The sequence below is a fragment of the Pinus tabuliformis genome, chromosome 8, assembly GCF_031772625.1.
Source record: "Pinus tabuliformis cultivar Carrire ecotype Pingquan chromosome 8, CPIR1, whole genome shotgun sequence".
In the NCBI taxonomy this organism is placed as follows: domain Eukaryota; kingdom Viridiplantae; phylum Streptophyta; class Pinopsida; order Pinales; family Pinaceae; genus Pinus; species Pinus tabuliformis.
The window spans coordinates 1,450,539,234-1,450,562,455 of record NC_142294.1 but is presented as its reverse complement, the minus strand read 5'-3'; the positions used below and the strand labels follow the sequence as shown (position 1 = coordinate 1,450,562,455).

The 23,222-nt window shown below is 35.4% G+C and overlaps 1 protein-coding gene across 1 annotated transcript; it reads left to right on the top strand.

Moving 5' to 3' along the window:
• Nucleotides 1–5,561: 5,561 nt before the first annotated feature.
• On the top strand, nt 5,562–6,408 carry LOC149241200 (17.8 kDa class I heat shock protein-like). Its single transcript, XM_089373909.1, has one exon. The coding sequence runs from the start codon at nt 5,753–5,755 to the stop codon at nt 6,227–6,229; it is 477 nt and encodes a 158-aa protein (XP_089230035.1). The 5' UTR covers nt 5,562–5,752; the 3' UTR covers nt 6,230–6,408.
• Nucleotides 6,409–23,222: the final 16,814 nt, after the last annotated feature.

The window sequence follows — 23,222 nt, the reverse complement described above, 5'->3', positions numbered from 1 at the left end:
CTTAGCTTTGAAGAGGTTTTTTGACTTTGTTTCTGTAAATCTAAAAGATTGGCAAAGTTCATTTGGCAGCTTTTCACAATTTTCAGTGGTGTTTTCTTCTATTAAGGAATCTTCTATTAAGGAATTTTATTTTTGTATGGTATTGAGTGCTTCATCACTTTCCCAGGTTACTATATACTGTAGTGTTTACAGTTCAAAGATGATTCTATGCATAATTTTGGTATTTTTTTATTTGTTTGACAAATCAGAGAGGATCAATCTGTCTCTTTGTGGAAGATTAAAATTTGGTGAATAATATATCATTTGTGATCTTGTTCGGAGCTCATAACACAAGACTTTCAATTGCATTGTATGCCGAGGGCTGGTCTTGTGCTGAATATGATTTAATTGTCCACTTGCACGTTACCTCATTGGTACATATTTACTCTACGCCTATGAAGCGAATCAGATTTTATTTTGATTAGTCCAATTGTAAGGCTCTTTTTGAAACTGGACCCTGCCCCTCTTAAGCTGGACCTTGCCCCTCTTAAGCTGTTGCATGATTTAAATCCCCCTTTTTGAGCAGAAATGATTTGTAGTGCTAGTGGTATAGTTGTTATACCCTGCAATAATATTTTTGTGTTCTCTGTAACAAGGACAAAGCACATTGGAGTTATATGTCCCATCTAGAACTAGCAATTGTCTCAAAAGGTACAAAGAGAGGCCGATAGGATTATTAAATTAGAATTGTTGAATTTCTCTAGAAGAGATGTTGGTTCAAGCCTACAAGGAGCAAAGAGATTTGATGTTTGGAGTTCACCCTAGTGGGCGAAATTGTTTTAGCCCAATCCTTTACCCGTGGAGCTACCGGGTTGCCAAGGGCCAAATTCCAAGAGTGAAGGGCTGATTATAGAGTTTGCGAGTTAATTAGGGTTTGCTAAGGCAGAAACAAGGTGTTGTGGTGCCTCTGTCTGAAAGTAGTACCCTAAAAAATATGGTGATCCTCTATGTGAAGTCTGGTCTGATGGGATGCTGAAGAATATGAAGCATATTCTGAAGAAAAGTGAATAATGAAGAGGTTTTTATCGAATTTTAAGAAAAGATGGTGCCATTCTAATTTTTGGGGCATAGAACAAAGTTTTAGAATGGCTTAGAGTATTTAGTTCATAGAAAGATAGTCAATTCAACTAATATAATAATGACCGAGGAATAACACATGATCAATATTTGGTTTGTGTCCGACTTCAAAATTGCTAGAGATCAAAGTCAGGTTTCGAATAACTATTATTGCTGGGCACTTCGCTAATAGAAGCCTATTTTAAAATGCCCTTAGGGATTTATGAAGCAAATCAAGCTGTTTGTTATCTGGTTGTTCTAAATATAGTGTCTGTATTTGCATGGATCATTTTCTGTTCCGATCGATATACTCAAGCCTCAGTTTCAACATATTTATGTAGCTTGGATTATTGGCTCACTAGCTTGGATGGTGAACTCATTGGTTTGTTAATCCCATATCCGCTTTGGAGGGACAAATTTTCTAGAAGTTATTGTGTGGTTCCCTAATCTGTTACCAACGGTAGGTGCCGTATTGAAAACCAGTAACAAGCGATTTTTTGTTCCATTTTTAGTTCTGGCATTCACTTCTTTGGAGGAAGGCGAGGCTTCATTATGTCATCATTACATAAAATGTCGGGATTGAATTGGATATGTGGTAGAGTTCGCTGAGTAGTTCCAGCAAAGACAATCCTGAGCTCCGATTCGACATTTTTCTTGGCTCTAAGGTTAAAGCTAGTGGACAAAATTCGAGTTATTATGGAAGATGGGTTTTTTTACAGCAGCTTTTTAGAGCAAGAGATCAACTTGGACAGTTGACTGCATCCAAAGATGTCCTTAGTTCATTGGAGGAGGTGACAAGGAAATTACAAATGGCAGGACAACCACCTTCTCAGTTGACTCTAGCAATTATGGTTCCAACAATGATTAACTTGGGTGAGTATAGGCTATTGAGGCATAAAGATAGAAAGATAAGGCTCCTTGTTGCACATTGTCCGAGTGAAGTTTTAAGGGTTACAGTTCCTAAAACCCCTTGTAAGGGAAATATAATGCAGGAATATTTCAGCTGATTGTGGGAAGCTTCCAAGGGCTAGATCAAATTGACAGTCCCTCTTTTGGCAAGAGAGCCTAGATTCTAAAATTAATGGCAACGGTAAGGTCATGTAGGCAAAAAAGCCTAGATTCTAAAATCAATGGCAGAGGTAAGGTCATCTTCTTGACTATGATTTTCATGATCTTGTTCTACAGTTGTTTCATTATTTCCTCGATGCTATCAGTAAATACCATGGCAAATCCATTAATGATCACATGAGAATCATCATGGGTACAATTATTGATAAGTGTGATGAAAGTGATGTGATTTTCCGACCCATCATATCTTTATAATTGGTTGTCCAGAAACAGAAGCAGGTTACTTCTACAATTGCTTCTAACTTGGTACAGAATGTTGTCAAACAACATGAAAGGAAGCTAAACCCTTACTTGATGAGGAGTTGGTAAGGTTCAAGCCAGAGGAGATGGATGAACCTTGTGCGGAAAGTCAATCTTATATGGCAGCCACAACCTATGAGGACAATTGTATCACTTCACTGATCTCTTCTACAGGACTTTCCAATGGCAGTCGCCAAGAACATACTCAAAAAGAGATTGAACATCTTAAATAAGGCCTTCTAGAAATGGAGAGAACAAGATGCTCAAGGGCATCATATCACAGTAGGGAAATGGGCTTAAGTCCCTTGGAGTTAGATGTGCTAGGCCAGCTGCAAATCTTACCCATGTTGGGAAATAGTGAAGAGTTTCTAATGAGGCAACAAAAGAAGCCTACTCAGAAGCTACAAAGCATCCCTCTTCAGTAGTACACAAACAAGGCTTGCAGTACCATGAATCCAGATTTGCATAGTCGGGAGGTGAGTTGGTACGAGGAAGGATCCAACTACGTCTGGTTTCTTTTACAGGAAAATCGGATCATGAGATAGAGCTTCAATCTATTAGCATTCCATTTGAAATCAAAGTAGCGCAGCATCAGTATGGTGGAAATTTTCCTTTTGTTGGAATTTATACACAAGGTTTTTGTCAGGGGTTGTTGATAACTAAAGATGATGGAAGGCACATTCCATGGGGGGTTATGGATAATTGCTATTTCAGAACTTAGAAGTCCATTTCAGTTGGGATGGAGGGAGATTATGAGTCGGTATCCCACTAAGTTGATGTTTCCTAGGAGACACTTCTAGCCAAAGGCATAGTGCAACAAGGACCATCACATATTTGGGATGGGAAACTCCCGAATAAGCAAATGGGAGCCAGGTGGATCACGTCGTCATACAACAGAGCTTGATAGTGAGTCAAGGGTCCATTTGATGTAGATGCAATTTCTCAGATTCAGTCGAAGGAGGATATCATGGGCAGCAGGATCAGATAGATCTTTTGACGGAGTGGTGGGGTGCACCATCCGATTTATGGGGAGCATGGATAACATTATTATCAGTATTTTATCTAGGAGATCAGCAACATGCAGAGAATGGGTATTCTAGTTGAGATGGAACATTCAGAAAACAAGTTTGCCTCTGAGTTGAGAGATGGACACCTACAGGATGAGAAGTATACAGTAGAGGACGACATCACACACTCGGTCCCTGAGTCCACACTCAAGGACAAGACTATGAGAGTGGTCCATGCTTCACTATTGGCACTTCATCCTGACGATTGCCACATTTACAATCAAGTTAGAGAGAGGTTTTATGGAGAGGGCCTCGAGGGTGTTATGCCAAGTAATGAGATGAAGTATATGACTATTCAGCAGAACAAATCGAGGCACGATTGTTCGGCAGGCTTACTATAGGACTTTCCTAATCTAGATCTGGAATTGAGTGTATCTATGGGCATTATAATAGGTCTAGCAGGGGTGCAGGACTATAGTTACATTGATAAAAAATTTGGCTAAGTGAATGAGTTTGCACATCCTTTCATGATCCCATCGGAGTACAGGTCAGCCCAACGGGCAGGATTGTCTGGCAAGGAAGTGTGCAGGCCCCATGAAATGTCTACGTATACTCTCAGCGACCAGGATAGCAGGATACAGTCTGTATGCAACAGATTTCATCAATGGATTTTACAAAAGGAATTAATATGGCATGGAAGGCGAATAAAATTAGAATTTATATTTATACCTCTGGTGGTTGATGGCATTCAAGGTAGGTATGAAGGGATGTGAAGCCTTTCTTATCTTATCTTTTGTTCAATACTCAATGTTGTTTTAGTATTTAACAAAATGGCTTTAAATATAAGCATACCTGGAGTTACTTTGTAAAGACGCAGCTGAAGAAGTTGAAATCCCAAAGTAGTGATTTCAAGATCTGCTATGGCAGCTAGTTTGCTCCACCCAATTCCACTTTCGTTTCCTTTCAATGCCCGTATGCAACAGATTTCATCAATGGATTTTATAAGGGAATTAATATGGGATGGAAGGCAAGTAAAATTATAATTTATATTTATACCTCTGGTGGGCGATGGCATTCAGGGTAGGTATGAAGGGGATGGGAAGCCTTTCTTATCTTATCTCTTGTTCAATACTCAATGATGTTTTAGTATTTAACAAAATGGCTTTAAATATAAACATACCTGGAGTTACTTTGTACAGATGTAGCCGAAGAAGTCGAAATCCCAAAGCAGTGATCTGAAGATTTGCTATGGCAGCTAGTTTTCCCCACCCAATTCCACTTTCGTTTCAATGCCTGCATGCAACAGGTTTCATCAATGGATTTTACAAAGGAATTAATATGGAATGGCAGGCGAGTAAAGTTAGAATTTATAACGAAGCAGGCGAGTAAAGGAAGCAGTTGATAACGTTTCGGTGGAATCAATCCGAACCCAATTCCACTTTCGTTTCAATGCCTGCATGCAACAGGTTTCATCAATGGATTTTACAAAGGAACTAATATGGAATGGCAGGCGAGTAAAGTTAGAATTTATAACGAAGCAGGGGAGTAAAGGAAGCAGTTGATAACGTTTCAGTGGAATCAATCCGACGGCTCAAACCATTTTAATCGTCTAACCATTAAATCAAGGGCTCACAAATGGACACCTAATCTTAGAGGAGAGTTGGTTTCAGAGGGGAACGCCTTACGGCGTAATAAAACATTGCATATATTTCATAGTAGAATTACAATTTAATTAATAATTTTTTTTTTTTTTTTTTTTTTTTTTTAACTTGGAAATAAATTTAGGAGGAGATTGTGATTTTTTATAATCTCGTCCCTGTGTGGCAGGAGCTACACCTCCGCATCATCGAACATCAATTCCGATATCCACATCGTTTCTTATCGAGTATGTAGCTTATACCATATGACCGCCATATGACCGTAGGCCATACTTCTTGAACAATGTGAAACGCTAGATGGTTCTCGAGAAATGATACACAATTACATTAGATGATTCTGGATGGATAAGCTCAAATAACAATAATACGGCAAAGTGAGAATTGACATCTTGCTTTCAGAATGCTCTGGAGCTTACACCTGTATCGTGCGAGCATTTGAGAATCCTCTGGAACCTGCCTTATGGAGTCCACTAGACTGTTCTTCCTTGGCTTATAAAAATAGAAACTAACATCTCTTCTGTATAATCCGAGATCGATCTTGAAATCCAAACACTGAGATCAGAGTGTTGTTTTTCTGTATTCATTCCAATCGCATATATTGCAGTAATTCATTACTAGTTGAAAATGTCGATAATTCCCAGCTTTTTCGGCAGGAGATCATTCGATCCCTTCTCTTTGGAAGTATGGGATCCTTTCCAAGCATTCACAGATCTGGCCACAGGGGGGCCATCCGGGCAATTTGTAAAGGAAACTTCTGCCGTAGCCAATACTCAGATCGATTGGAAGGAAACGCCAGAGGCGCACATTTTCAAAGCTGATCTTCCAGGTTTGAAGAAGGAAGAGGTGAAAATAGAGTTGGAAGAGGACCAAAGAGTTCTGCAGATAAGCGGTGAGCGCAGCAAAGAAGAGGAGCACAAGAATGACAAATGGCACCGCATTGAGCGATCGCGTGGAAAATTCCTTCGGCGTTTCCGGCTGCCGGAGAATGTGAAGGTGGAAGAAATAAAGGCCAGCATGGAAAACGGGGTGCTGACAGTGACAGTGCCGAAACAGCCTGAACCCCAACCTCCGCAACCCAAATCCATCGAGATCTCTGGCTGACCTCTCACGCGGTATGAAGATGTCATACTAGACCTGCTGTGGCCGTAGAGGAAGGTTACATAATGTGTAGATGTGTGTAGGAAACGGTTCTCTGTCATCCCAGTTGTTCCATCGATTACAATGTGCTTGTATGTGTTGTATGTCCTTTAATAAAAGGAGACGCAGGTTCAGGCTTTTAACTGTGATGTCTAAAAAGGTTTTCATTTTTGAAGTCGCATGTTCAGAGCTATCAAACAATATGAACGATAAAACACCCGCAGTTTGATTGCATATTAATAGAGTTTTGTAAATTTGAATGTTTCCACGGGCTTCTCTATTTGGAGCGATAGCTAATGAGAAGAACTCTGTTTCATATGTATTCCTACAAATTGATAGCTCTGATGAGAAGAACTCTATATAATGAATTTGGAAAGAAATTTTACAATACTCGAGTTTTATATTTAAATCATTCTAAAATGTGTTTTGTTTTTCCAGATGTATATGATCTGAAATTTGTGCTCTCTTTAATAAAAACATATTTGATCTGAAATTTGTGCTCTCTTTAATAAAAACATATTTCACTTGAGGTTTATAATCACTGTCTATCATTTATGCTCTCTTCAGCTGAGAATAAAAACATATTTCAATTGAGGTTTATGGTCACTTTTTATTTTTATGATCACTTTTTATCTGGGTAGGTTTAAGAAGCATACATAAACATTTCTAAATGAACTTTTTTTTTTAACATTCCTTAAATGTTTTTGTTTGTTTTTGTTTTAAACATATTTAATGTTTTTTTTTTTTTTTTTTTTCTTTTTTCTTCCCTTTTTCAAATATGAGGGTGAAAATGAGGCTGTGATTTCATTTTGTTTTTTTTTCTATTTTTTTTTTTTTTCATTTTTTTTTCCTTTTCTAGATTTTTCTCGGGATTTCCCGGAAGGCGGATTTTATATGACACTTTGTTGTACTTCTCGGGATTTCCCGGAAGGCGGATTTTATTTGACACTTTGTTGTATCGAGAGAGGTGCTATGACACTTTGTTGTATCGAGAGAGGTGCTAGAAAAGAGAGCAGGGTCAACAAGGTCTCAATCCATGTTTTCCGGATGAAGGTCGCATAAACCCTGGATCGTGTTTTCCGGATGAAGGTCGCATAAACCCTGGATCGTCCTGCCAAGTGTGGTTAAATTTGAAGGGAAATCCGGATCCTACCTGTTCCTCGCGCCACTGCAATATAATGGAGGCATGGTCCGAAATGACTGCCGGGGAAACTTTAACTGCAATATAATGGAGGCATGGTCCGAAATGAGTGCCGGGGAAACTTTAGATCTAATAAGGCGCAGGACCTTGATCAAGTTCTCGTGAATGAGAAATCTATCGAGTCTTTTGGCAATGTTGAAAGGAGATGCTCTTCCATGTTGGGATCAAAGGATCGGCTGTTTTCTGAGAACAGGTCTGCAAAATATGTGCTCGTTTGGGTGCAGCCTGCATCTGAGACTCCAAATTTCATCTGGGATCAGCAAAATATTGTACCGCTCTCCTGGAGCCAGACCCCCGCCAAAACAGGCAAAGAAGAAATGCACCAATCACCGCCAAAGCGTATGTAGAGTGGACCAAGATTTGGTATAGGAGACAAAGATATAAAAATGCACCAATCACCGCCAAAGCGTATGTAGAGTGGACCAAAGTGTAGAGTGGACCAAAAGCGTATGTAGAGTGGACCAAAGTGTAGAGTGGACCAAAATTTGGTATAGGAGACAAAGATATAAATAAACCATAGGATACACAAGTCAAAGATATAAATAAACCATTTGATACACAAGTCAAAGATATAAATAAACCATTTGATGCCACCTGTCAAAGAACCCCAATTCCCTGGAGTAGAATGTCAATATAAAAACAACCGAGTCAACCAAAACAAAGCATGGGCCTTAAGAAGGTCATTAGTTCATCTCTTTGTTATGTTTTTCTTTTGGGTTGTGTTTTTTTGTTCGTTCTGGTTTTGAATTTGTATTATTTTAGATGTATTTTTTAAATGTTTATTTAGTTTAAAAAAGGTTATGAGCCCCTGCGCTGGTCAGCTATTATAGTGTTTTTTTTTTCCTTCTTCTGTTGTAAAATATTATTGTCGAATTTGTTTTTTTATTTTTATTTTTTTACTATTTTAATAAAATTATATTATTTTGATTAATTTTATAATATTTTGTTTTAGTTAATTTAATCTATAAAAAGTTGAACTTTAAATTTTATTATGTGATTACATAATACTCCATTGAATTATTTTTAAAAGTTTTTTTTAATAAAAAATTATATTATATAAATTTATTTTATAAAAGAAATAACCATTAAAATTTTAATTTTCATTAACTAATGACTAAAATAATTTCTTTTAGGTATGATATTTGCTTTTCATAATTAATTATTTAAATTCTTTTTTTTAACAATTTGTTAATTAAAATAAATAATAAAAATTTAATTGCAATGCACTTTAAATAACAATTTAAAATGAATTTGATACGGTAATAACCGTGTGTCCTGCAAACATCTTTTACCTATCGCTCTAGCGTTACCCACCACCTCAAAATCAACATATTCCATGCCACTTCGTGCTCTCACATCCTTGCCTCATCATTTTTTCTGCGCACAAAACATTATAACCAAAAGACAAAAGTGAAAAATGACTTTGCTACGAATGTTTTTTGTGAAAGATATAAATTTACTTATTATTTAAAGAGACATTTGTGGTCAATAGCTCCTCTTCCTTTGCTATGCATGTGATTTTTGGTATTTTTCCATTATGATTTGTTATAGTTTTTAATTTATTGTATTTGTTCACACTTTCTATGCAGATATATAATTATAATTTAGTATTAAATTAAATGGTTTGAAATTTATTTTTGTGTAGTTTTGTTTGTCCGAGAAGAATAATAATTTAATGTTGAATTGAATTGTTTGAATAGAAATTTAATGTTAAATTGAGTGGTTTGAATTTGCAAATTGTTTAAATTTAATAAATATTTGAATTCGATTTTTTATTTTATTTTTTATTTTTTATTTATTTTTATTATTATGTGTCAAAGAGACACTAATTTATAACATATATTTGTTTTTCAAGAAGTTCTTTTTATCTAGTAAAATTATTACCTCTAACTTTTTTAATTTTTGGTAGTAAAACTATTATCCTTAATTTTTTTAATTTTTGGTAGTAAAATTATTACCCCAACTTTTTTAATTTTTGGTTTAGAGTATTTTTAGATTTTTTATGATTTCAATGATGAAAGAACATGGTATATAATATAAGAGTTTGTTATTTAAGATTATGGGTTCTTTCGATTTCACATAAAAACCTCTTTATCATTTCAATTCTCTAATTATCACGATAGGTATAAAAATTAACAAGCACTACTAAATTTTTTATTTTTATTTTTATTTGTAGGGTTGTGTAAATTTTTTTATTAACCATGAATATTGCTATGGAAAATGACTATTATGTGTATTTACTTTTTCTCTCTTCTAATGGTTGCATTGCATGTAATATGTCATCAAATATTACATTAACATCTCCATAATTAGAATGCTCCCTTTCAAGGTTAACCATTGACAATTTGTTGTTCATAGTAGTTTGTAAATTGAATAAATCAAAATAGCCTTTAAACCAACTATTCCTTTTGGTTTTGTTTATTTGATGCACATAAATACCTGACTACGAAAAAAACATATTTTAAAAGGGGTGGAAGAGGGGAGGTATGCTCTAGCATGTCGAGTCTCAAACATAGAAAATTTTAGGGGCGAATGTTCACCCTTTGGCGAAATTAAGGGGTTTTAAATTTTTAGTGGGCGAATATTTTGTATCATGGCACATTTTTACAAATCACCTCAAATAGCCCACCTTATTTTAAGGGAGAGGGTAAAAAAGGTAAATTTAGCCCTTCAAACTAGGAGTTACAACCTTCCATTCGCCCATTTTCAAGAATAGGTTTTATTTAAGTCAATCCATTCGCCCATTTTCAAGAATAGGTTTTATTTAAGTGAATCCTATGGGCCAAATACCATATTTCTAAAAGAGGTATGGTAAATTAATAAAAATATAAATAAATGAGAGGTATGGTAAATAAATAAAACATTTTTTATATTTACTCCATAAGTCACCTTATATACATGCAAGGGTGTAAACAAATAAAAATATAAGTAAAGTGGAGGTATGATAAATAAATAAAAGGTCTTTTTATACTTACTCAAAAGGTATGGTAAATAAATAAAAATATAAATAAACTAGACGTATGGTAAATAAATAAAACCTCTTTTTATATTTAGTCCATAACCCTCGTTCTATTTATGAAGGCTCAAGAAAGAGGTTTTATTTAAGTGAATCCTATGGGCCAAATACCATATTTGTAAAAGAGGTATGGTAAATTAATAAAAATATAAATAAACGAGAGGTATGGTAAACAAATAAAACATTTTTTTATATTTACTCCATAAGTCACGTTAAGGCTCAAGAAAGAGGTTTTATTTAAGTGAATCCTATGGGCCAAATACCATTTTTGTAAAAGAGGTATGGTAAATTAATAAAAATATAAATAAAAGAGAGGTATGGTAAACAAATAAAACATTTTTTTATATTTACTCCATAAGTCACCTTATATTTATGAACATTCAAAAAATGTGTTATATTTAGGTGAAACCTATGGGCAAAATACTATGGGACAAATACCATGGACTAGATTGTTATTAATACCATGCAAAAAAACATTATTAACCCTAATATTAGTATTAATAAAAATAAAAATGACACATGGTATTGACCCATGGTATTCACCAAAATGGCACATGGTACTGACCCTAGCCTATTTAAATGGGGGAATTAAACCAGCATAGATCCATCTTTACTCTGGATCTACTAACCCCCGAGAGGTATCAAATATCGTGATATGCAAACTAGCATAGAGTGAAAAAATATTTGATCCCTCTCACAGTTTCGTGGATCAAGAGTAAAAATAGATGTTGTAATTTAATATATGTTAAACATTTTAGCTTGGTTAAAATAAAAAATAAAATAAAATTCAATTATTAATTTTATTAATTTTTATAAATTAGTAATAGTAATTTTTAAGCTCCAGGTTTATGATAACCCATGGTATTGATGCATGGTAATACCATGGTATTCATGTGAGCATAGACTATTTAAACGGGAAATTCTATCATCTTACATCCATCTTAATTCTGGGTCTACCAAGTGCTCAGAGGGATAAATAGATTTCATCCCCCTAAGAGTGGTAGATGTGGAGTTAAGATGGATATAGGTTGGTTTTTATGATAATGAAGATATTAAATAGACTTAGGAAATTATATTGTAAAAACATCTTAAGGTGAATGGTTAAAGCATAGACATTGGACAAGTATATTTGTATACTTATGTTTTAAACTGAAACAAATCCAGGGCTAAAAGGAATGGATTGATTGCACTAGTCATCCTTCTATAACTTTCCAACATATGCTGGAGTAAACAGATTGTAATTTGGGTAATTTTTCTAATTGCAAACAGGGACATACTTGTGTATTGGCAGGGTGGTTACGAGGTCCCTAGAAGTGATGAATTGGAATTTTTCTTGGTTTTATCTATAGTAGTAGGTTTTTTCTCATGCTTTCTGTGAATGACACGAGTGAATGTTATCCTACACCCACTAGGTTATCGATATGTAATTTCAGTAATTTTGATTTAAAATATCTACACCCACTAGGTTATCGATATGTAATTTCAGTAACTTTGATTTAAAATATCTACACCCACTAGGTTATCGATATGTAATTTCAGTTATTTTGATTTCAAAAGATATTTTAAAGAAATGCAATGATTTCATTTGTGTATTCAATAAACACAATATTATAATGGAATTCTGCATTTGTGATTTACCTATGTAGATTCCATGGAGAAGTGTTAGTGGTGTGACATCAATCCTACACCCACTAGGTTATTGATATGTAATTTCAGTAATTTTGATTTCAAAAGATATTTTAAAGAAATGCAATGATTTTATTTGTGTATTCAATAAACACAATATTCTAATGGAATTTTGCATTTGTGGTTTACCTATATAGATTCCATGGAGAAGTGTTAGTGCTGTGACATCAATTGTCCTCAAACAGAGGCTTTAGTTTTACTCTTTTTGGACGCAAATAATTTCTTCCAACATTTTTGAGTTCCATGAAATTTTTTGAAAGTCCTAATAATATTCAATTATGGGTTCAAGAGAGACATAGTATTCAATTATGGGTTAAAGAGATCCAGACTGAATGATCTATCGGCCTTATCTTCACTTAGTTTAAGACTATTCACTTGGAGAGCTTGCATGTGCCCCCACTTCAAGAGCATATTAAAGTCATGTAGAACTTAGAGAAGCTATCTTTAAGCTTTTAGTGAAGAATGGAAAAATGTCTGGATTCAATAATAACCAGTCGAGCATTAAGCTTCCAATAATGCTATATTTTAACCTGGAGCACTTTTGTGATTTGGAGGAGATACCCCCTCGTATTTGTGACACATCTTCAATTGTGAATTGGGCTATTACTAACTATCATTTCCTTCGAAAGTTACTTGATGACTTGGGGAACCTCAACTCTTTAAGAATGTTAAGGAAGGAAAGAAAGTACATTATGCTAAGTTCTCTTATGCTTTTCAAGTTTTTCTTGGATATCTACAATGCTTCAGGTAGGAAAGTACCTTCTGTTAATGAAAATTTATCTTGATAGAAAGGCCCAATTTCAGATTCTAATGCTTTCAAAAAACATTGTATACCTGTAATGTTTCTAAAAGGAAAGCATATTTTTTCAATTTAAGTATCATGATCCCATATTCCAACTTATTTTTTAGTAACCCATTAGGCTTTGTAGCTTTGAATAAATCCATATCTTTTGATAACATCCTCTTCCAAATTAGAACGCAGTTTCCTTTTGGCAATAACCACATACAATGTCTTGATTTTGTTATTGATAAAATAGAGGTTGTGAAACAAGCTTGTGCCATACAAGGACTTGATTCATTGATTATGTATCAATTATGGCTCTTGATGTAACAATGTCTTGATTTTGTTGCTTAAAAATAGAGGTTACGCTTTACTATTTCACATAATTTCTTACAATCTTTCCATAAGTATTGATTTGTAATCTCAGTCACTGAGGGATAACAGTAATGACAAAGGTAATATTCCATGGTTTGAAGTTACCCTCTTACTAAATATTTAAATATATCACCACAATTTAATTGTTAGTTAAAGGAATTGTATTTGATTTGTAAACAATTCATTGCTTTATTTATAGATTTTGATTTTTTCCCTTATTTATTTTTTTCTCAGATTTGGTATGAGATATCTTCCAATATTTGGGTTCTCTAGTTTCCCCACCATAGCTATGAGGTTTTCTAGTAAGTGTACTTTGAAACATTGTTGTTGCTTTTCCATGGTGTTAATGCAAATAAGCACTACAACTAGTGCCATTATTTAGATTAAGTGCCGAAATCTAGGTGGTCTTGTAATGATGGAGTGATTGTTTTCTAGATACTAAGGCCATATGCATTTTTATCTCTTATGTTGTCCTGAGATATTGAAATTCAGAATACAAATTGAGGTCTCGTTTCCACTGTAGATTGGAGTCAGTGTCTTGAACATAATATATAGTAGATTATATTTTACTAATCAACTGTGGATGTGATCCCTCACAGGAAAGGAAATTCAAAGTGACTTTGATTTCACATTGATTTGTCAAAACATCCACACAAGGTAGGAGATTCAAAGTGACACTGATTTCACACTAATTTGTCAAAATGGAGGCAAGAGAAAAGGAAACTTTGTATTCAACAATGCTCTTAATTTCATATGTACATGCACAGACATATTAGTAGAAAATATTGAAGGGTTGCCTAAGTAATATTTTCCATTCCACTACAATTTTTACAGGTTGTAAATAAATAACTCGGAACAATTCATTACACTACTTGTTATTCTTTAATAATCAGTGGTTAAGATTTTGATACTGAACTGGCTAAGATTTTTCTTCCTTTTGTGAAATTGTGTGTTCTATAATGCTTCTTTTCCATTCACTATGTATAGCATATAAAGTGTGTCTAATGGAGTAGGAAGATTGGAAAGTCTTGTGATCCTTGAACTATGTTACAAGGCAGAAACCCAACGGGACAGGGTAGGTGCATCACCACAAAGGGGTCACAAATACCAAAGTTGGTATTGGCTAGTGCCTTGAGCTAGAAAATTTCCTTTACCCTTGTATTAACAGTGAATCCGGAGAGGATTCTAATATTATTTTTATAAGATTTATATTAGTTAAGATTGATGAATAAAATTCATGAGACATGAGCTAGCATGTCCTTGCAAGGTGGTTGTTGATTATTGGAAGCTATGATGGCCATTATGTTAGGCTAGGTGGTCACACTCCCTTGATCGTGAGCACGATTGTGATCAAGATGGAAGACTTCATAGTCTGGATTGCTTGTTTAGCAGTGATAATTAGTGGGCTCATTCACAAAAGCTTATATTTCACTAATCCTTTTTATAGAGTTGTCAGATTCAATTTCCAAAGGTTTTAATTACACTATAGAGTTGAGTTCTAAGAGAGTTGTGATTCACAGTGTTAAGTATATCAGCTATGACACTTGAATGAAGACAAGCATAGTAGATGTATGAGACTCTGTTATAAGCTTACCTACATATTATAAGGGACTTGGTTGGCTTTTTTATAATTTTATAAACAAGTTCCATTTCATGGAAATGTGAAAAAAACAGTGATATTGCCACCATGTGGCTCTTTTCATATATGGTTTTATACTTTTTCAAAAAATTCTCTAAGAGTTCACAATGCTAAGATTCACTAGGACCTTACAAAGTTTTATTATTTAGTGAAAGACTCACCAAGATCTTACAAGATTTTATAATTGAGTAAAATATTCGCCATGCCTGGTGAGAGATTCGCCAAAAAATTATATATACATATTATATTATTGATAAAATCGCCTTCCATTTTTCCTATATACCATGGAGGTTTTCCCATTTATTATAAATATAAATTTGGGGGGGTTCTTAAAATTTTCCCTGGTCTCAAAAGAAGCAAAAGTAGTATTCGCCTCTAGCTAATATCTCAACTCATAATTTTTCTCATATAAACTTTTCATTAGATGGAGTGATGGTTTTCCCTCTAGTACCCTATCTGGTTCTTCTGGCCCATTGTGGGTCATATTTCTCCCTACCATCTTATTTCACCATCCCTTGCTAAACCTCTACCAAATTGCTCTACAAACATAAGAATTTAACATAACAATATTCAATATTATAAAGTCTTTAAGTTCATTATTTCCATTAAATTACTTCTTGTGTATCTCAATGTCCCATCATTCTAGATATTCAACCAAAATTAACCATGTTTATCATGACTCCATTGTCCCTTAAAATTAAGAAAGAAACTTTATTCTTTAGTCACTTGTCAATGAGATTTTAAAGAAAATTTATAATATCAAAACTCCTCAAGACCAATTCCATGTCTAATAACATCATCTTCAAATTAAAAAAAAAAATAGCTGCAAAGAAAAACAAAACCTTATTTGAACAAAACATAACATACTGAAACTACTAAATAGAAATAATTTCAACAAAACAATTACACAATGCTAAAAGAGTGAAAGACATACATACTTGTAATGCTTTTAATATAGAACTTTTTTCCAAAAATAATCATATGATTGGTAAAATTGAAATTTATCATAAGTCAAATTCCACTTGGAATATAAAGAAAAATATCCCAATCTATGCTCCTTGCCTCCTCAAGTGTCATGCATCTTCAAAAGCCTTTTTAGAGGATGGTTTCATCATCTTTCCCCAGTGTTATGCATCCCCAATAACTTGTTGACGAGATGGGTTGACTACTTGTAGGCCACCAAATTTTGGGTCCTAACTCTATCTTTGTCGATAGGGCAATAATATTTAACAATAATGTTGCAAAACACATGTGAATATGATAGAATACACGTTCTTCTCCTAAACATCCAAAAGAGATCTATATTTTCATGCCAAATGTAGTAACCTCGGGCATCTCCAACATCACTACTACATGGAGGGGTATTTTAAGACAATTAAATTAAATTTTAATTGTCTCAATAAAAAATTTAGGTGAAAGATATTTGCACAAAATTTAAGACAAATTGAAAGGAAAATTTTAATTGTCTTAATCAAAAATTTAAGACAAAAAGAGGTTTGGGAAATATTAAAGACAAATGGAAAGGAATTTTGTCAAAATTTAAGAAACAAGTAACTCTCTGTCGCAGACAGCCAGCTGGGCCACTTGTTATTTATAGAACGTTAATGGAAATAGGTATCGCTCCACTTAGGCCTCATACTTTGTTGTTGGTTTAGTCATTTCCTACAGAAGCAAGGTGAATTGAAACCATGGCGCATGGAGTTAATTTGGGCAAGGTTTTTGCATCCTAGTGACTCATACAAAGTGTTGATTTACCCTATTGTTGGCTCAACCATATCCTGGAGAAGTGGGGTGAATTCATTTCCTAGAGAAGCGGGTTAAATCGAAACCATAGAGCATGGAGTTTTGCAGGGGCAGGGGTTTTGCATCCCAATGACTCATACCAAGTACTGATTTCCCCTGTCGCTAGTTAATCCATTTCCTGGAGAAGCAGGGTGGATTGAAACCAGGCATATGGAGTTAATTTTTCTTATGTAGGGGAGAGGGTTTTGCATCCCAGTGACTCAGACTAGGTACTGATTTCCCCTATTGCTGGTTCACCCATTTCCTAGAGAAGTGAGGTGAATTAAAACCATGGCGCAATGAGTTAATTTTTCTTTTGCATGTGTGAGGGTTTTGCATCCCAATGACTCAAACCAGGTATTGATTGCCCCTATAGTCAACTATATAATATAGTTATATTTCTTGTAAATTTTCATTGAAATAATGGTGATTTGTCTAACATAATTTGTTTATCTTAATTCATTCAAATATAGGGGTGAAGCATATTTTTGAAGCAACATATTACACAAGCTACATAGATGATTGAGCATATATCATTGATCCTAGGGTGAGAAACAACAAAACAAATAATTTCGAAGTCCATTATTTATATCCCCATAGGAAGCATCGATTACATTAACTTCTACCTGTGCAACGTTTGTGGTTTCCACCATTCCTTACACTATGGGAATGGTCGTCGATGCCATCAACCCAGAAGTTGAGGTCATTTACCCTACAAATGTTCATGTTTATGGTTTAGGATGTATCGAAGTAAGTTATTATCCTAATCTACGGTTTCTTGATAATACTAGCAATAATCATTTTAGTCTTGTTGAGTTGAATAACAATTTGTGTGTATTTATAATTTCTATTGAATTGAATTGCAATTTGGGTATATTTATGATTGTGAAACATATGTATAATGCAAACACAAAAAAAAATTATGTACGTGGGATTAGTGCCTCTGGGATGTGCACTGCATTTCTTGTGGGAGCATAATAACACTAAAGGGTAATGCGTTGAGGAAATAAATAATGTTGATGGCATATAATTACGCTCTTAGGTACGAGTTAGATCACCTCAAAAATAGACTTTGTAATTGGTTATTCATAAACCAAGAATGTAGATATGACTATTTTGCCTCACTTTGGACTGCCAAAAGTAGCTAATGCAAATTGTTTTCATGTAGTGTCACTCTATGCTAGTCTAGTGTGCAAATTGGAAACTTTATTCCCATCTCTACTTCATGTTAGCATAAATAGAAGGCCTCCAACAACAAACCACTTACAATAAGAATGTTACTCCACACTGACTACCTTGTCACTAGATTAAACTAGAATACTTCTTATGCCTTTCCATTTGCGACCATGTATGAAATCAACAATTTTGTTTCTAAAGCATGTTGTTTTCATCCACATGAAACCTCGCATAGGTAGTGGGTGCAAACAACATCCCATAAAACCTATAGGTTAATGCTATAATGATTGAAAAGTCTATGAAACTAGCTAACTGGGAAGTAAATGCAATGTCAATTTTTCGAGCAATGTCCTGCGATCCACTATCTTGCCTTTAGATAGTTCCTTCCTTATTTACTATATTCTATAGGTTTTAGGTATTTTGGGTCGAGGTCTATTAGATATGAACAAATTCCTAATAAAATTTGTTCGGCAGACTATAAAAATTAATAGAAATTTACTACTACTAATGAATTCAAACTGAAATCAAGAGATTACAAATTTCCTCTACTATTCCGTGGAATGGAAATCACAATTTAAAAACACATTCAATGACATGAAACCATCAAAACCACAAGAACATAATGATTTACAAGGGAACCCAACTGGGAGAAACCCCTCTTCTACGTTTCATTAATCATATGTGAATGAGAAACTATTACAATGTCTTGCTTTGAATTTGAAGCACACCTTGCACTGTAAACCTATTCTCTTGCTAGTTGTCTTGCTTTGGCCAAAACTTAGCCAATTGAAGGCCCCAAATTTCTCCTATTATGTTGGGCACTGTTGGAGGAAATTAGCTCCTAAGGGATAGGAATTTTCTCCTATTTTCTTGCGCAATTCCCAAGGAATTATTCACCTACTCAATGCCAAGCTCTGTACACTCAACTAGTATACAATTGACAATTACAATGTGCCTTTTCCTTCACTCCATCTAAGATATTTGAATTCCATGCATGTTTGGGCTATTTTTAGGTTGTTGAATAGTTTAACCGAGAGATCGCTAAGTTAACAACAATTCTACTACTCAACTGACCCAATTGACTCAACTAGGGACTCGAGCTCAGTTAACTGAGTCAAATTGAAAATATATGAACTAGATTGCTAAATTTTAGCAATCATCACATGCACAACTCTAATTCTAGCCTATAACTCGAATTTACTGAGCTAACTAGTAGACAATTTCCATGTCACATAAGTTAACTATCAGCCAAATCATCTTGTTGATGTGGAAAACACTCCCTCTTAGCAAGAAAGGTATTTTTCACCATCCCTATCTTGCACCTATGGAATTCGAATTTGTCACTTGGCAATGCCTTTGTCAAGACACTGCATCTTTCTCCTCAGTTGGAATGTACTGTAGCATCATAATTCTCCTCTACACACAATCCTGCAAGTGATGGTACCTGATATCTATGTGATTAGACATGCCATGAAATACTATATTCTCAAAGAATTTGATACAACTTTTATTATCACAATAAATCACTATCAAATCCATCTCCTGGCTTAAAATCCTCACAAGTATTTTCCTCATCCATATGGCCTCACATGTTGTTGACTTGTAGCCATGTATTCAACCTCTGCTGAGCTGAGTGCTACAAACCTCTGTTTCCTTCTATACCAGGAAATAACTGTAGACCCAACACTGAAGATAACACGTGAAGTACTTTTCCTGTCTCCTTTACTCCCTGCCCAATATGCATCGGTGAAGCCTTGGACATTCACTCCCTCTGTCCTCCTATACCATAACCCATACTTGGTTGCACCTTTGAGGTACCTCAATACATGATTTTCTTCCTTCCAATACAACTTGGTAGATTTCACCATTGCTTGACTCAACTAATTAACTGCATAGCATATGTAGGGTCTTGTATTCACTAGATACATCAAGGATCCCAAAAGCTTTTTGTAGATGGTGGCATCTACTCCCTGTCCTAAAAAAGAAATCTCGTTCCTCCAGTTGTTAGCTAGAGGTGTGTCCATAGGCTTGTAGTTCTCCATGTGAAATATTTGAAGTATTTCAGAGGAATATTTCCCTTGAAACACAAACAACTCACCATCACCTTGCCATACATCCAACCCAAGGACGTAATGCATGAAGCCCATGTTCTTCATCTTGAATTCTCTTGCAAGATCCTCCTTGTAAGAGCAGATCAACTACTCACCCCATGTAAATATGAAGTTATCAACATACGAAACCAAGATAAACAACTTTCCATCTACCATAATGTGATAGAGATTGGCATCTATTGCAATTTTGGTTAAGCTCAATCCTCTAAGATATGTATCAATCTAAGTGTACCATGCTCGGGGTGCCTATTAGAGACCATATAGGGATCTATTGAGTTTACACACATGTGTCTCCCTGTCATGTGCCTCAAATCCTTTTATTTGCTCTATGTAAATTTCTTCCTCAATGACACCATTGAGAAAGGTAGCATTCACATCCATCTGGTGGATATTCCACCCCATTTTCACAACCAATGTTAGAATGGTCCCGATTGAGGAATATCTTGCCACTAGTGCAAATTTTTCCTCATAGCCCACTCCCTCTACCTGAGAGAAGCCTTTGGCCACAAATCTGGCCTTGTACTTCTCGATGATCCCATCAGCTGCATGCTTCACTTTGTAGATCCATTTAGAACCAACCATCGACTCATTCTCTAGCCTCAACACCACCTCCCATACATCGTTCTTCATGATGGAGTCATACTCCTCTCCCATGGCATCAACCCACCCTGGTTGAGATGTTGCTTCCTCAAATGAAGAAGGCTATGTCAAGAGACCCATATATCCAATGTACCTGTTTGGTGACCTCCTCCATTTGCGTTGTGATATAGGAGCTCCCATATGCTCCCATGCATCTGTATCAATCTGTCAGCTTCTTTGGTTCTCTTCCTTACCTCTCTAGAAGATTCTAGTTGAGTGGGTGCCTAAACTCGGCACCTTGTCTACTCCTCCACTTGTGGCTTCTCCACAACATCCTAAAGCTCTGCATGAGGCCCCTCCTTAGGAACTAGAAGCCCCTCCTCCTATTGGATACTCAACTCTCCCTCTAGAGAGTATATCATAGCCTTCTCCTCACCAAATTTGACATTTCTTCTCACTATTGTCACCTTGAGTGAGGGAAAATGCACCCTATAGTTATGAGGAATATTTGTGTATCCTACAAAGATCCCCATCTCAGTTGTAGTCTCAAGTTTTTTACTACTATCCTTAGTGATCTGATTTTGAATATTAGTTTGCAGTGCTAAGATCTTCCTTAGATTATTAGCAAAATGCTTTCATTGTGCTTAAGGATTCATCAATTTTTGCAAGTAAAATGAAGAGTTTTTATGTTAATTTTATGAGAAATTTAACATAAAACAGAAACTGAATAGTAGCATAAACATGTACATAACATTATCAAATACAAATTACAACAAGCACATGATAAAGGAGTTCACCCCTCCTGGGTTATGTCTCCTTGGTCCAACTTCCAATGGTTTGGGCCTCTCTATTATGCTCTAAAATGTAAAAAAAACTATGTTACAATGCTCAAATGCTTCCGAAACCTGCTCCAATGAGTCAAGAATGTTCAAAAATGGATATCTAGCCCCTTTTTTCATCAAATTTGATGGAAAACTGAAGAAGTTATAACTTCCCTTTGTTTTCCCATTATTCGTTCCACAAATTTCTCCATATCCAACAGGAACCCACGATTTTGCTCCAAAAATCCACTAACCAAGTGATAATTTTTCCATGCAGCGGGCCATGATCTATTGACACTGCCTATCCATCACAAATCACAATCGGCAAGGATCGATAGGCTTAATTTTTGTGTACACAACGAGCGATTATGCGATTGCGATGTGGCGGACCCAACGACACTATAAACTGGAGTTGATAAACCTATTGTATCCAGGAACTTAAAGAAAATCGCAGTTTAGTTGTGAATCGATGGGTGATCATAATGTGGGACTTTGCACCGTTGCGATTTGTGATTGCAATATTGCATCTTAACCTAAACCTGCCGGGGCCAATTTTCCATAATGCATTCCCTTTGCCGATGTGCGATTGCAATCTATCGCATCGCACCTCCGACCAATTCTTGAAAGCCTTCCCGCTTGCCTTATTGCATCACAACCCTTCCCTACTTAGGGGATGATTTTTAATGCTGATCTGTTTGCGATTGCGATTTACGACATGAGGGAGATAATGGCGCTTTCCACTTGGCGCCTCCTCATTCGCTAAACGACCTTGCCACATCATTGAATCATGCCATGCGAGTAATTCAAACCTGAACTTTGATTTGTTATAACTTTTGCATAAGAGCTTGGATTTGAGTGTCGTTCAAACCGTTGGAATCAGAATGACAAGCTCTTCAATATGAAGCTAAGTTTAACAAGATTCTGACACTTTGATTTTTGAGCCTAGTTTTGAGCACTTGATCACTCCTCCCCACTAGAAGCCTTTTGGACCCCAAAATGATCACTTTCAATTGTTCAGTAGGTGAGGGTACAGTTCCCTCATCTTTCCAACCTCTATCCATTTGTCTTTTGAAGGAATTCTACCTTTGAGCCCCACTCGAAGATAATTAATACTTCACCTTTTTGATGTCCTTGTTCTTTTATCAAGTATAGTGTCTTGTTGAAGTACATCAAGGAATTGTCTTCAATAGATGGAATTTGAGCATTTTCTCCTTAATATTCAATCAAAGGAGACTCATACAACCTTAAATTCTCAACGTTAACAACAACATAAATTTTCATATATGAAGGCAAATCTAACCTGAAGGCATTGCTGCCAATCTTTTCCAAAATTATGAATGGATTGTATCTAATTGGTTTTAGCTTTTTACCTTCTCCTTGGAGCCTCTCTTTATTATTGTGAAGCCAAAATTCATCACCAACTTGGAACTTGTGATCTTGACGATGCTTGTCGTGCCTTGCTTTGTACTTGCCTTGGCTTTTCTCAAGTTGTTCTTGAACCTTTTGGTGTACTAATTGTATTTGTTCAATGAATTTTCTTGCTTTATCTATGCCGCTATGGCTTTCACTAGAAACATATTTGCCAAAAATAAAATCCAAAGGAGATTTGGGGAAGTATCCCATGCATACCTCAAATGGCAAAGTTTGAGCGGAAGAGTGCTTAGCTCCGTTGTAGGCATGTTGAATATAGTGCAACTGTTCATCCCACACCTTAGGATGCTTGTTGCAATACCCATGTATAAGATGTATCAATGTTCTGTTCACTACCTCTGTTTGACCATCTGTTTGTG

What these genes read in the sequence shown, in the direction of transcription:
- LOC149241200 (XM_089373909.1), top strand. Translation starts at nt 5,753, where the DNA reads ATGTCGATAATTCCCAGCTTTTTCGGCAGGAGATCATTCGATCCCTTC.